The following is a 15,534-nucleotide window of genomic DNA, read 5'->3' on the forward strand; positions in this document are numbered from 1 at the left end:
GAGTCCCCCTTGCCTCCAAAGAGACGTGTGCAGTCAAAGGGCATGTCCATCAAGGTTTCCTGGACATCCCCTGAGAAGCCAGATGCTCTCAGCCAGGCGTGGCGTCTCAATGCCACCATTGATGCAACCGATCTGCCCAGAGTTGGTTGTATCCAGTCCACAACTAATCAAACTTTGCCACATCCCTCCCATCTGTTACAGTTTGTAAAAGGATAGTCCGGGCCTCCTCTGGAACTCTAGGCAGCACTTGAGCGACCGTATCCCAGAGAGCAAGGAAACAGCTTCCCAAAAGGCATGCTGTGTTCACAGACCACAGCGCTAGACTGTTGGAAGAAAACAACTTATTCCCCAAGTTGTCCAGTCTTTTTGATTCCCTATCTGGGGGTGTGGCAGGGAATGTGCCAGAGCAAGAGGAAGCCTGGATGACAAGGCTCCTGGGCATGGGGTGGGGAGTTTTGGGTCTTCCGGCGCAGGCCGATGGCGGTGGGCAATCATGCTGGGTCTGGACCAAATACCCAAAATGACGTCAAATACCCAGTCAATGCCTCATTAAAGGGAAGAAGGGGTTCTGATGAGGAAGACCCCGGCTGAAGCACGTTGGTTACGATATTAGGCCTAAGCGCCACAGAAGGTAGCTCGAGGTCCAAGACCTCAGCCGCCCCTTCTCACCACCATGGAGTATGAGGCACCCTCCTCCGTAGCCACGGTAGGAGGAGAGAGCATACCACGGTCAGGGGTGGTGTCTAGACCACTGGCATCACCCAAATCCTGCACCCAGTCCATTTGGTGGTCAAGCTGGTATTCTAAAATGTCCAGCGTCCCCTCCAAACTCTCCCCGTATCCATACCCATAAGCATAACGGTCTGGATCAACTCTGGCCCCAGGAGAGCTCATAGAGAACGGAATTGGCATCTAGCGAGGTCATTCTGGCTCTGGGTCGTCAGGTATGAGAATGGGATCGACATTGACTGTGGGCCCAACCGATGTCGGAAGCGTTGATGTCTGACCAGACACCAGGGAAGGTCGCTGTGGCATGACCGACGTCGGAACGGATCCACGATTGGATCCGGAGCAGTGGCAAAGCCGATGACTTCAAACCCGAGAGGCCCCTCCACCAACACACATGTGCCCGAGGGCACTGAAGGTGGGTCGGTCTGCCCAAAAATGAGGCTTATTGCGTCATAAAACTCTTTGAGCTGGGCAGGGGAGGCTCCGGGCTCCTGGGAAGTTGGGGAAGCGTGGGCCAAATCAGAAGAAGGCTCTGAGGACGGAGGCAAAGAGCACTGATGCTGTTCCCACGTCACATCATCCGAGCAACGGGGTGTAGTCAAAGAACGCTTGTCCTTCTTCGACTTTTTTCTTATGACCCGAATGTCCCAATGACTTCAAGGATGAAGAGTGGTGGTGACTCCGCATCCGGTCTCGAGACCTTCCTCTCGAACGAGAGCGCCGCAGAGTCGAGTGTTGGCCTCCATGAGCTTTAGGGACTGCTCCCTCAAAGCTTTCAAGATCATGGTTCAACACTTGGAGCACGACTTCAAGTCGTGATCACGCTCCTGGCACACCAGGTGCGGATCCGTCACCGACATCATTCGGTGAAAGGAGTCGCTGGACTTAAAACCGGTTGTGGGGGATATCCCTCGACACATCCATGACCTCGTCAAAAAGAATTCAACAAAAGTATTGTCGTAGTCAAAAAGTGACTGAGGTAGCTCTCTCCGTATCTGCGTATAGGCTGGCGCAGAAAGAAAAGAACTGATGTCAGCTCGCCGGGGTAGCACCTATATACGACCACGTCGTCATCACGGCGAACACGACGCCAACGACATCCAAGGAGTCGACCGACGCCACCTGAAGGTGCGCAGAGGTACTGCTCGAAGAATAATCTCCGGATCCAGACTGGCGCCTGGGGGAATTCAAAGGTAAGGAGTCTGCAACTAGAAGTGTCTATCAGATTATTTATTATTATTATTATTATTATTTTTTATAGTCATCTAGGTTTCTAGTAACTTTTCTGCTGGAATACATTTTCAGCTTTCAAAGTACATTAATTGAATCTGCCAGAAATGTAGGCTGTTTTATTTGCTGCTCAAAGCAATCATGTTACATCAGAAGACCTGGTCTTTTTAATTAAGGTGAAAATGAAATGTATTGGGTTATATTTTGAAAGAACTGATTCAGGATCCTGGAGACGGGTGGGACTACTCAATTCTCATGACTGTTGAAGGAGATCCCCCTGAAGTAGGAAGAAATCTCTCTAACAGCTGTTATTTGGAAAAAACAAAGAATGCATAAATATCAATGCTAGGCAAGCCAAAAAACCCTCTCATGGGATGGTTACTCCCATTTTCTGCCTGTTGTCAGTGTGTTTAACCCCATTATTATGCTCGCTCCCTTCAAACATGGTTACTTGAACCATTTTCACCCCACATCTGTCATACTGGTGCCCCCATGCAAGTTCCTGGTATATGGTAACCAGGACATTGGGGTACCAGGGAACCCCCACAGGCTGCAGCATGTAGAGGGCAGGGTGCCAGTACCTGTGTGTGGGGGTACCCCTGCACTAGCAGAGGGGCTCTTACGAACTCCAGTTCCATTTTCCTGCTTCGTGAGTGCGGGGACGCCATTTTATGCGTGTACTGGACATAGGTCACTACCTATGTCCGTCTACATAATAGTAACTCCGAATGTAGGCATGTTCGGTATCAAACAAGTCGGAATCATACCCCAATACCGTTGCCAGTAATGGAAGTATGATACCATGCACTCTGGGGGCTCCTTAGAGGACCCCCAGCATTGCTCCTATCAGCCTTCTGGGGTTTTCCGGGCAGCCCAAGCTGCTGCCACCCCTCAGACAGGTTTCCGCCCTCCTGCTGCTTGAACAGCTCAAGCTCAGGAAGGCAGAACACAGGATTTCCTTTGGGGGTGGCGGGGTAACACCCTCTCCTTTTGGAAATCGGTGATAGATGGCTTGGCAGGGGTAGCATCCCCAAGCCACTGCTATGCTTTGAAGGGCACATTGGGTGCCCTCCTAGCATAAACCAGTCTACCTCGGTTCAGGAACCCCCAGTCGCGGTTCTAGCACAAAGCTGGACAATGGCAAGGGGACTGACCACTCCCCTGTCCATCACCCCAGGGGTGGTCCCCAGAGCTCCTCCAGAGGGTCCCTGGGTTCGGTCATCTAGAACCCAAGGTTGTCAGGGACCTCTGGAGACATCTGAGAGGCCAGGTCAGGCAAGTGACGTCAGAGCCCCCCTCCTGATAGGTGGTCACCTGGCTAGGTGACCAATACCCCTTTCTGGGCTATTTAGGGTCTCTCTCTTGGGTGGGTGCTCAGATTAGGCTTGCAGGACTCCAGCAGGGCTCCTCTGCAACACTCCAGCAGCGCTCCTCTGGAACCTCTACTTTGACCTCTAGCCACTGGAACCACGACTGGACACTCCAGAAACCGACAATTTGCATCCACGGCAAACACTCTGCTTGCAACATTGTTCACAAAAACATGAGGGTAGAAAACTTTGTTTATGGAACTTTGCGCATTGTCAAGGGAAGTGAAGACAGCCATGAAAGTTCTTAACTCCTTCACAAAGGGTTCCCCAAAGAGATGACCTTATGCAGCCCCCCGTTTACATGGAAGGGAGGTCCCCCAAATTTGAATCAACCCTAATTAAAAAGGAACAGCAATCTGTAAAGAGCACGCAATTCGCGTTCCAGAGGAAAATAACGGCCGTTCCACCCAGCCCGATATGACCTCAGGGGATAGAGAGGATCCTAAGGCTTTAATCTCCTGCGTCAACTCCAGAATTTTCGTGAGGGGGCCAATGACGAAGAGGTTTTCATGACAGGACTTCCATGACCTCTCAATGCCCTTCTTAGAGTCCCATATAAACATTTGCAAAAAGGTGGCCAGGTAAGACAGCTCGACATGCATGTGCCCACTTTATCTGAGGGAAACCATTCCGCTGACCTAAGTCCCCAGGTTCTAACATATCGGAGGAATTCCCTGCCCCCTGGGAGTCAGTGGGATTAGGGGTAGAAAGCGGAGATAGCCGTCAAGACATGAAGGGGACCACCTCATCTGCGGAGTCCCCTTTAGAGCCCTCGTCAACCTCATCAGCAGAGGGGATGGGGGCACAGTTGTTCCCAGAATGCTAAGGTCTTCCCCTGGGACCTCCAGACCTGTGGGAGCAGGGTGCTCAAGAAACACCTTTTTAAGCCAGACAAAAGCTATAAGGTACACCTCCGCCTCTAGCAGGTGTCTAGGTGTACGCTGCGTCTGTTGCTTGCAACCCAGCACTGAACCATTGGTAAAGGGGTCCGCTGATGTATTAGGGGAACAGCATATGAATAGGCCAGTTGTAGCAGGCACCCTTCAAGCAGTTCAATGGCCGAGGCCACCACTTGGTGAATTGAGTCGCAAATTTCACTATCAATTGGGAGGACCGAGAATCTCTTCCTCACAATATTCTCCATCCTCATTGGATTGCATGGCCATGGTTAAGAGACAAAAACACACATCTCCCACTATGTAAGCCACGGGGGAGTTCAAAATACGGGAGTGAGCCCGTCAATTATACCTGGGGAGGCCCAGTAAATTTGTAAGGCCCTCAGGGCAAATAATAATGAGCCACGTGAAAACGGGCAGACACTGTCATGTGCAAAGCAGTTTAAATATTGCTGGTCAAGAAACTGGCTGTGCACCCTTTAGTGTCAGAAGGGTGCATACTACACTGGCACAGCCCCTAGCGGCCTAGCGCGACTCACGTGGGAAATGTGTGCATGCTGTGCAGCGCCCTGAACGGGTTATGTAGCGATTGCCAACCTTCAAAAGTGTCAGTTTCCCAGGATGAATACTGACCCCACACTTGCAGAGCATCAGGTTTCTGTGGCAGCTCGGGGGAGGCAGGCACAAGAAGGCTATAATCAGGGAAGTTGCGGGCAATGCGCTTCCCTGCTGACCAGTAGACACACGTCGGCAACCTGCCCTCTAGGCCTCACCACACTCTTGGGGCCCTGAGTATGGTTGTTGGATGTGCTCCCATGACAAACCCTACATGAGTGAGAAAAACCAAACACTGATTACAAACAAAGGCAGAATAAAGCGTCGACAATAAAGATACTTATCTCACTGCTGGAAGCAGGAAAGAAAGAGGAAGTGTCTTAGGAGCTGTTAACTTATATGGACTTGCAGTACTGATCTCTGATTGGTTCAATGTTACTTGTGTAGTCCTTTCCTACAGCATCTTGGGAAAGGTTGTTTTTCTTTATTGTTGAAGAACACTGGCAATATTAAAGGAATGAAATTTTAGAGCATAATCCTTGCCTCCGATCCTCCCACAGAATTGCATCATCTGCCTTTACATTGCTGACACATGATCAGGCATTAATCGTAAAAGAACACTATGAATCTGTATCTCACATAAATAACTTAAACTCCTGCCTCATACTTCTGAAGGTTACTTATCTGGTAATGGTGCCGGGAACATTGAAATGTATTAGAAAGAAAACCAAAGAGGTCACTTCTAAAAAGAGGTCATTAAAGAACTTGCACAAGAAACTTCTTAAGTAACTTGCAACATGCTATGGTGTCCTCACCAGTATCATACAAATATCTATACCTTTGCTACTGAAGGAGGTACCTGAGACTCCTAGCAATAGACCCTTCACAGAACACAAAAAAATACATTATGAAAGCACCAACTTTATTAAGGTTCTTTGAAACATAAAACACATTAAAAAAATAGAAATGTATATATATATATAAAAAAAAAAAGAATTGGAAATAGAGTTTCTGGTTGGCCACAGTATGCATCTCAGTCAGGCAGAACCTACCACTCTAGTCAGGACAAGTCAGTTACAGACCAAAAATATTCTGTGCTAACTCCAGTATCTTGGAACAAAGCAGTCAGGCTTATCCCCAGAGGTCATGTATAAAGCGTTTGCACAACACACTGACACCAGTAACACAAATACACTACAAATGAGAATTCACACAGAGTTGTATAAAAGTATATAGTGTATTTATGCATAAACATCAACCAAGATATCATGAATTTTGTGCACAGTAGGCCATCACTTATAAAATATTTGCTATTCAGAACAATGCAAGGTACGACACATCAGTGAGTATTTAGAGCAGGTAATGCAAATCAGAGTAGGAAAAAGAAACAGGTTCAGATAAAAATATATTTCTGTTTCCCATACATATCATACGATCATAACTACTATATCTGTTATACCATTAATGAAATAGCACCTGCCATCTTTGGGCCCAGGGATGGGGGAGGGTAATATCCACATACATGAAGCGGAAATATGGTTCATGTGACAAATACAGAGATAATACTTGTGCTCTTGGACACTGCCGCCTCAGATTATGAACTACGCAATGAACCATACAATGCCAGGCTGATAATGGAGGACAAGCTGTAGGAAAGTGCCCCTTTAGGCATGGTTACCCCGTCCTCCACATACAGACACTTTTTGCGTCATATCTGATGCTAACTTGAGTGAGTGTACTCTAGGGTCCTGCACCAGTGATCTTTCACTAAATTGTACCATTACTTTTACAATTGGCACACCCCGGGCAAACAGCTAAGTCCCTTGTAAAAGGTACCTGAGGCGCCAAGGGCTCTGTGGCCAGGGAGGGTACCGAAGGGCTGCAGCATGTATTATGCCACCCTAAGGGACCCCTCACAAAACACACGCACACTGCCACTGCAGCTTGTGTGCACTGGTGGAGAGAAAAAGGTAAAGTTGACATGGCATTCTTCTCTGGGTGCCATGCCCACAAACCACTGCGTGTGGCATAGGTAAGTCAACCATCTAGCAGGCCTTACAGCCCTAAGGCAGGGTGCACTATACCACAGGTGAGCACATAGCTGCATGATCAAGCCGAATCTGCATGCGCCCCCAAAAAGAGACTTGTCATCAAATGGCATATCAAGAAGAGCATCCCGCACTGAAGATGAAAACTTTGAAGCTGACAACCAAGACCTGAGACGTATGGCAACAGAGGTAGCCATGATCCATCCAATGGAATCAGCAGAAGCCATACCTGAGCAAACAGTGAGTCAAGCAGCCTGTTGACCATCTCTGATCAAAGGTGTTAGGGCAGTGCGAACATCCTCAGAGAGCAATGGCAATAAACATTCTACGGAGTCCCAGAGAGTATGGGAAAAGCAGGCCAACACACAGAAGTGTTGGTGGAACAAAGAGCGGCACTAGAAGAGGCAAAAGGATGCCTGCCAGCGGCATCCAACTGACTAGAATCTCTTTGCGGCGGAGTCAGAGGAATCTGCTCTAAAGCAGGAATGGCCAAAGCAGTTTAGACAAGAAACCCCCCAGGAGTAGGGCGGTGGCGAAGTCACATGGGATCTTCCTTTGCCGGACGATGCCTGTGTGAGACAGAATGGTCTACCGAAGGACCAGAAACAGGCTGATTTCAGACACCTAGAAGAATGTAATTCAGAGCCTCGCAAAAAGGCAGAACAAGTTCAGTGCCAGACTGATCCGGATTAAAATTTAACAACGACTCAGTAGATAATTGCACCATAGGAAAGTGCAAGTTCAAAACATCAGCCACCCTCATCAAGATATCTGCAAAGGCAGTGCTGTCTTCCATCACCAATCCAAGGAACGAGAGTAGGCTAGGTGCCGGCAAGGAGTCTAGGCCAATAGCAGTGGCTAAATCAAGCACTCAATCAAAGGCTGAACCCGGCAGGGGCCCCATAAAGGGAGCATGAGGATCCAGCACAGGAACCACATCCAAATCACATGGTGCTGCTCCTGCCGTTGGCATGTGGGGGATGCCATATTGGAAGTGGTGTTGTCTGACTGCAGTGAAATAAGTATACGAGCGTCATGGGGAGTTGACTGACCCAACAGATCTGTGAGGGGTGTCAGGACAACATGATCAGTTGGAGGAGTCGGAAGTCATACGAGGCCATCCACTGGCACTGATCCAACTCCAGAATCAGAGTCGAGAGTGTGAACAGGCACAGAGGTAGAAACTGCCAGCGAAGACCCCCTCAAAGCACTCTGCACCTCCATAGGGCCAGAAGGCGCCCCCAAGGGAGGGGAAGAACCAAAGATGGACTGAAGGGGCGCATAGTAAAGTCGCATTTAGTCCACAGTCACCCCAGAGCCGGGACATGGCGGAAGGGAAGAGGTTGACTCAGGTGTGGACTCCACAAGAGGAGAACGCGGGGGCAGTGATGATGAAGGGTATGATGCCATGTAGGAAGACTTACACTGGGACACCAAAGGACCACCAGAGGCCGACGGAACCAACCGAGAATGATTTCTGGAGCATTCCCGGGATCGTGAAGACGACGGACTCTGACGCCAGCGAGAAGAGGTCTTGTCCGCTCGCACCGCAAGGAGCTTCATGTGACATTCCCTCAAAGACCTCGGCTTCAAACCATGGCAGGCGTTGCAGTCGTCAGCATGATGATGAGACCCCAGACATCATAAACAGACGGAATGGAGAACCATGACTGACAACTGCCGGAAACAGGATACACAGGGTTTAAACCCAGAAGGCATATACACTATTAGATTGTAAAGAAAGTACAAAAGTACACGAAGAACGGGTAGGAAAAGGCCAAAAGGTTCAGACGTACTTGTTAGACTGGATCTGCACTGTTGAACGGAAACGAAGAAACTGACGTCAGCGTGTGGGAGGAGGGAATATATGGACTCCGCTGATGTCATGGCCAGGGAAGACATTGCTGCGGAGTCACTCAACGCCCTCTACCGACGCACAGAGGTATTGCTGAAGAAAAATTTCCAGATCCAGTCTGATGCCTGGGGGATAATTCTAAGAGAAGGAATCTGCAGCTAGTTGTCTCTATCAGATACAAGGAACACCAAGAGTAAGGCCCTGGCAGACTGCAACGACCCGAGCTTTAACATCTGAAAAGAATTTACCTCCAAAGTCATGGACTTCATCACACCTGCAGCCATTGCGAGCAGCACCACGCCTTCACAAGAACTGTGCAACGACCCCCTCGGAGTTCTTCAGCAGCAAACTCACAACCATATATAACTTTGGCCCCCAACTTGACCCAAGCACCACTGTAATCAGTCTGCCAACCTTGGATGAACCACACACCCACAGCAGTGTAACAACATCCACACAGACAAAACAGATGCAGTACCATCATGAAATCTATCCACTATGGGCCCTGTAAGACTCCTGCCCCAATATGCCTTCAACAAAGAAACCACCCCAGTCAACAAAGATCTCACTCTCCTACTCAACACCTTCACTGACACAGCCACATTTCTGGAAGCATGCAGCAGTCAACGCTACATTAAAGAAGTCCTCAGCAGACCTGGCCAGCCTCACAAACTATAGACCAATCACCCTCCTACCATTCACAGCGAAGTCCTGGAAAAAGCAAGCACATCACAGACCACCTCATCACCCACCAGCTCAACACCAAGTGGCAAGAATTCCGACCAAACCACAATACAAAAACAGCCCTCATTGCAGCAACGGACAGTATATGTATGATCCTAGACAGAAGAGAAAATGCTGCCCGCATCCTAGTGGACTCTCAGAATCTTCTGACACTGACTCCCGTCCCATTCTAATCAGATGACAAGACTGATATCCATGGACCTGTCCTTCAACTTAACTGCACATTTCTAACCAGAAGAACCCATAAGGCCATCCTTCTTACTCCTATGAAGCCTGGGAACTCATCCGCAGAGTACCCCAAGGATCATCACATAGCCACACCTTTTTCAACATCTACATGACCCACTGGTCAACATTGTTCACACTCAAGACATCAGCCTTCTTTCTTATAGCAGTTCCTCTCGAACAAGTTCCCCCAACAAGAAGAACAAGTTCACTCTCTGCATGATCACAGAATCCAGTTACAAATGTGGAGGATACTAAGAAAGATATATAAATAGCTACTGGACAGCACAAGAAAACCATCACTCAAACTTTCATGAGCAGGAGGCTGAACTACGGTAACTCCCTCTACACAGAAATTACCAATCCTCATGAAAAAATTACAGATCATATAGAACGCAGCTGCCAGGCTCAGGACTCAACCCTCACGTCGATCTTGCACCACATCTAAGGGAGCTACACTGGTTCCCAATACACAAGCATGCTCAGTTCAAAATCCTCACCCACACATACAATGTGCTACGCAACATAGGCCCAGCCTACCTGAACAACCTTATTTACTTCCATCGTCACACTAGACGCTCAGCTGGACTCTCACTAGCACAAGTCTAGCACATTTACAAAAGCAGAACTGGAGGTCACGCATTCTCATATATAGCTACTACAGCGTGGAATGACTTCCCAACACACATTAGAACCTCCTGCTCACTTCTTGATTTCTACAAAAAGCTGAATTCCTGGCTCTTCTAAAAGTCACCATCCTCCCTGTGGGGCTAGCCTCACAGATCTGCACAGTGCTAGGATATCAACATGGATGACTGCACCCTCTACAGATACATAACTCTTAAGCTGGTTGGAGAATCAGGCTGCTCTATGAGGTCACATCACCAGCCCAGCAATGGCTATTTTGTTTTCCCCTCACAATCCTATAAATGTAGAGGAAAAACACTTTTCTAATCTCAGAACGTCTTTCCGGTGACGGAAATCAGTGACAATATACAAGGAATCATCAACTAAAACCCCCAACTGAGCAAACCTACTGCCCAAAAAGGCAGTCTCCACAGACAGAAATAAAAGAAGGAGAATTGAGTTTAAAACAAATTGTGGGATGTACTTCAGGTCCGCAATGGCAGCAGAAGAGTTGGACAGAGGATATAAAGAATCACTAGCTAAGTCCCTTATAAAGAAACAGCTTTGGTTTGAGCCAATCTACACCGCTACCTTCCTATAACTGAAAAGTAAGAGAAACCCTTACATTTTTTCTTTGCATCTGAAGATCAGTAAGAGACCGTATGCTTGGAGAACAACGAATTTAGACGTTCCTGTAGCAATCATTTCTTCATAAGAATACTACCAAAATGGCTACACACATTAAAAATCCACAATCAACACGTAGAAAAATAATTTACGAGGGCCATAAAATACAAATAAGAAATATTTACCTCCGACTGTATGATTTTGATCAGAAAAAAAATGTGATACACTGTTTTGGTTAACAGAGAAAGCTGACGACACCTTTCTAAATAGACTTGTACAGAAGGATCCACTCGCTGCTGTAGTTTACTCCAGAACAATGTCAATTCCCTACAAATAGAAAAAAGTAACATTTTAAAAGCCATCATGGAGCTGAAAGACAAGATGAGAAAGTTACTTACATGTAGTAATAGTTATCAGACTAGAATTAATACCCCAGCTGCCAGACAGCAGCTTGTAAAAATCCAATTTGCTTAACATAGTCTCACCAAAAGAGGTTTTATCTAGCCCATTTTTTAAAAAAAAAATCCCGAAAAATGAGAAGAGTAGTAATAGTTGGAATTGCTGCAGGCGTTAACGAAAGGTGACTACTTCTTTAAATTGTACTTCTACAATGAGGGAAGTCATGTTTAGTATTCGGACATACAGGCAATCTTTCAGGTATGCAGTAAGTACAATAAGATACAGATCAGGAAAGGATGCACTCACCAGACAGCCACTAGGATGAAGCAGTAACTTCTGTGTCATGAACACTAGATCTGCCCCAGAGTCATAACTACACATCACAATTCACAGCAGTGCCTTCCTCCTCTTGAGAAGGTTTGCCCCAAATAAATCTTTAGAGAAGCTTGACCCTCCTGGGTATTAGCCCTAGCAGACAAATCAACAGCGTAACATGTATGTATGGAGTACTTCTATAGCGCAAACCTAGCCACAAGGCACGAGAATGCTGCACACTGACAAAGACAAGTGTAAAACCAGGGAGTGATAGGAGAGGTAGCTGGCTTGTGAACTATATACTGGTCTTTAAAGAGGTGTGTCTGCAACGGTTTCATAAACTGTACCAGCCATTGGAGGGTCCTGATGGTTATAGAGATGTTGTACCAGATCCTAGGTGCACAGATGGAAGAGGTCTACTGTCTTTTCCTTTTTTTTTTGTTGCAATTCTTAATCTGCAATCTGATGGTGTCCTGGCTACAGCTGTGCTGAGCACCACCAGCAATAGTAAGTCTGCCTGCACTAGAAGAGTGAGTCTGGCCATGACGGCCCAAACCGCAGCAGGTAGGTAACCCTCAGCTATGCCTAGCCTTTGCGGTGGGCAGCACGGGTTAGCCTGAGGGGACAGCCTGTGGCCAGACAGCGCAGCCCACCTGCTGTGGGTAGCTAACCCCCAGTGTAAACAGTCTTTGTTGGCTGCGCGCTGCATTTTTTAACAACATAATTACTTTCCCATTTTGACAAATGTTTTGCTAAACACTAATAAATCTAATGAAAACCTTGATTCCCACCATAAAATTGCACCTTTATGGTCTTCTCAAAATAACTGAATTGACATTTTCGTGAACATTTTGATTTTCATGCCCAAAGCTCATTTTTAAAGGTTTTTTTCACATGCATTTTTTCCACAAATCTAGGTGCCCCTAGCAGTTTACTACGGTCAAATTTTTTGGCTTGAGATTTTAAACTGCAGATATATTCAAAACTTTACCATTCAGGCCCAACTTGTGACATTTTTAAACGGTTATACCTAATAAAACAAACTACTGAATGGAGGTACACCATATAAAGGAACATTTTTTTCAGCTCAATATTTTTTAAGGTTTGTATTCAAGCAGATGAATACAGAGATAGTACAAATACAGAAAGACAGGCATGCAGTAGGGTATAGAAGTTACATTTAAATACATTAGCATATGTAGTGTTGAAGGAGTCTCATGGAGGAGAAATATCCAAGTGAGGATGTTTATATGTGAGGGTTTTAAAGCAAGTATTCTTGATACTTATTTGAGAGTAAAAAGACTTGTGGGGGAATAGTTCAGTATACATGAGATACAGTACCCCGCTCTAGGAAAGTGCGCCTTTTGGCATGTTTACCCCCTACCCTTTGCCTGATATTGATGCTGACTTGACAGAGTGTGCTGGGATCCTGCTAACCAGGCCCCAGCACCAGTGTTTTTTCCCTAAAAATGTATCATTGTTCCCACAATTGGCACACCCCTGGAACACAGCTAAGTCCCTAGTAAAGGGTACCCAGGGCCCTGTGGCCCGGGAAGGTCCTTAAGGGCAGCAGCATGCATTATGCCACCCTATGGGACCAAGCACATGCACACTGCCATTGCTGCCGGTGTGTGTTGGTGGGCAGAAAAAGAAAGACGACATGGCACACCTTCTCAGGGTGCCATGCTCACAAACCACTGCCTGTGGCATAGGTAAATCACCCCTCTAGCAGGCCTTACAGCGCTAAGGCAGGGTGCACTATACCACAGGTGAGGGTATAGCTGCATGAGCAAAATGCCCCTACAGTGTCTAAGTCCATTCTTAGACATTGTAAGTGCAGTGTGGCCATATATAGTACATGAGCTGAGAGTTTGTCATTACGAACTCCACAGCTACATGATGGCGCCACTGAATTCTGGGAAGTTTGGTATCAAACTTCTCAGCACAATAAACCCACACTGATGCAAGTGTTCGATTTATTGAAAAATGCACCCAGAGGGCATCTTAGAGATGCCCCTGTATTTTAGACAAACGTCTAGTGCAGAACTGATGGGTCTGTGTCAGCCTGTCACTTCCAGATGAGTTTCTGACCCTGGCCCTGAGCCTTTGTGCTCTCTGTGGCCAGAAACAAGGCATACACTGGTTAGAGGTGCTTCACATCTTCCCCCTGCAGGAACTGCAACACCTGGTGGTGAGTCTCAAAGGATCAGGCCACAGGGCATTTCAGCTAGTGGAGATGACCGCCCCCCGGACAAAGCCCTATTTTGGCAGCAAGTCCGGAAAGGAAATTATGAAAAACAAGGAGGAGTGACCACTTCAGCTAAGACCACCCCTAGGGTGTCCAGAGCTAATGTAACACCCACCTCCTCCCCCCAGTGCAGAATCCTCCATCTTGGTTTGGATGACAGGGACCAATAGTGTTTGGTGTGTGTCTCCCTCCCCAAAGGGAGTGGGCACCGGAAGAGTGTAGTCACCCTCATGGACAGTGGCCACTGGCTACTGCCCTCTGACCCTTGTAAAGCCTCTATATCCAGGATTTAAGGGCTCCCCTGAAACTAGCTCGTCAGATTCCTGGCGACCTCAAAACACAAGAAGGAGGACTGCTAAGTTGATCCCCAGCAGAGAAGAGTGCAGACACCAACTGCTTTGGCCCCAACCCAACCACCCTGTGTCTTGCTTCTGAAGCCCCTGCTACAAAAAGGCGATGCATCCTGCAGGACTAGCTTAAAACAGATTATTGCTATTTATTTGAAAACCGTTTAACTTACCAAATTGAAACAAAGTGGTGTTTATACATATGCTTGCTACTTACTTGCAAATGAAGTACTTACCTGCAAACTGAATCTTGTGGTTCTAGAAATAAACAAAAAATATATTTGCTATATAAAAATAGTTGGCCTGGAGTTAGTCACTGAGTGTGTTTCATTGATTGTGTGTGTACAACAAATGCTTTGCACTACCTTCTGATAAGCCTAACTGCTCGACCACACTACAGCAAAATAGAAAATTTGTATTATCTACTTAAGCCTCTGAAGAATCCCTGATCTCTGTACACACTATATCTCATTTTGATATAGTATATACAGAGCAAACTTCCTACACCCGGCTAGGATCATAGGTTGGGTGGAAAAAGAAAGATCGGTGAGAGAAAAGGTGAAAGGAGACTAAGAGAAAAAGAAGAGGTAGAACGGTTTGGGGGGGATATAGGGAGTATGGGGCCATGGGGGGTAGGAGCGAGGAGGAATGGGGGAGTGGCATTTACAGTGGAGGCACATGATTGTGTCTGGTTTGTACCATATTTTATCTTTTTTCCTAAACAGAGTTTTTAATTATGTGTTTAGTGAGTTCTCTGCTTCTCTGGTAAACGTGGAGTTTAGAAAGGTGTTTTCTTTCTGAGAAAATGGCTTTAAGACCGACTGATACAAGGATACCTCATAATAAGTGGTCTTCCATGCTTAGTCTACAGTTCTGTCCAGAACTTCTTGGAAAAGGTGCAATCTAGTATCATGCGTTTCAGGTCACCAAAAACATTTTTTAAGCACGGTTTTAGTTTTATGCCAAGTGTGGCGCAAATCTGCTCAGCATTTTTTGCTGCAGACAAGCAAAATCTCCTATGGGAACTAAAGAGAAAAAAAAATAATTTATAAGAGTAAGATGAGCTTGTGAAAGTTTGTGAACGCAAGGGGGAATATTTGGTTGGGGTGGGGGGGGGGGGTGGGGGGGGAGAGGGGAGTTCCTCCTAGTAACCATGTTGGATAACTGACAGAACCCACTCATCTGTGGTGATATTGGACCACTGTGGATAAAAATGCAGTAGTCTCTCCCCTATTGGAGAGGTGCAAGCTGGCGTAAGAAGTCACGGGTGTGTGTTAGGGGCAGACCCTCTATAGGTGGACGCCTTTCCTCTACCTTTA

General features: G+C 46.8%; 1 protein-coding gene across 1 annotated transcript in view; it reads right to left on the reverse strand.

Moving 5' to 3' along the window:
- ZNF292 (zinc finger protein 292) overlaps positions 1-15,534 on the reverse strand; it is a 219,832-nt gene that overhangs the window by 34,005 nt on the left and 170,293 nt on the right. The window contains exon 7 of the mRNA XM_069235570.1: positions 11,092-11,233. Within this exon, the coding sequence (XP_069091671.1) occupies positions 11,092-11,233 (142 nt within the window). The remainder of the gene's footprint in view (positions 1-11,091; positions 11,234-15,534) is intronic.

This window comes from Pleurodeles waltl, chromosome 5, assembly GCF_031143425.1.
Source record: "Pleurodeles waltl isolate 20211129_DDA chromosome 5, aPleWal1.hap1.20221129, whole genome shotgun sequence".
Classification (NCBI taxonomy): Eukaryota; Metazoa; Chordata; class Amphibia; order Caudata; family Salamandridae; genus Pleurodeles; species Pleurodeles waltl.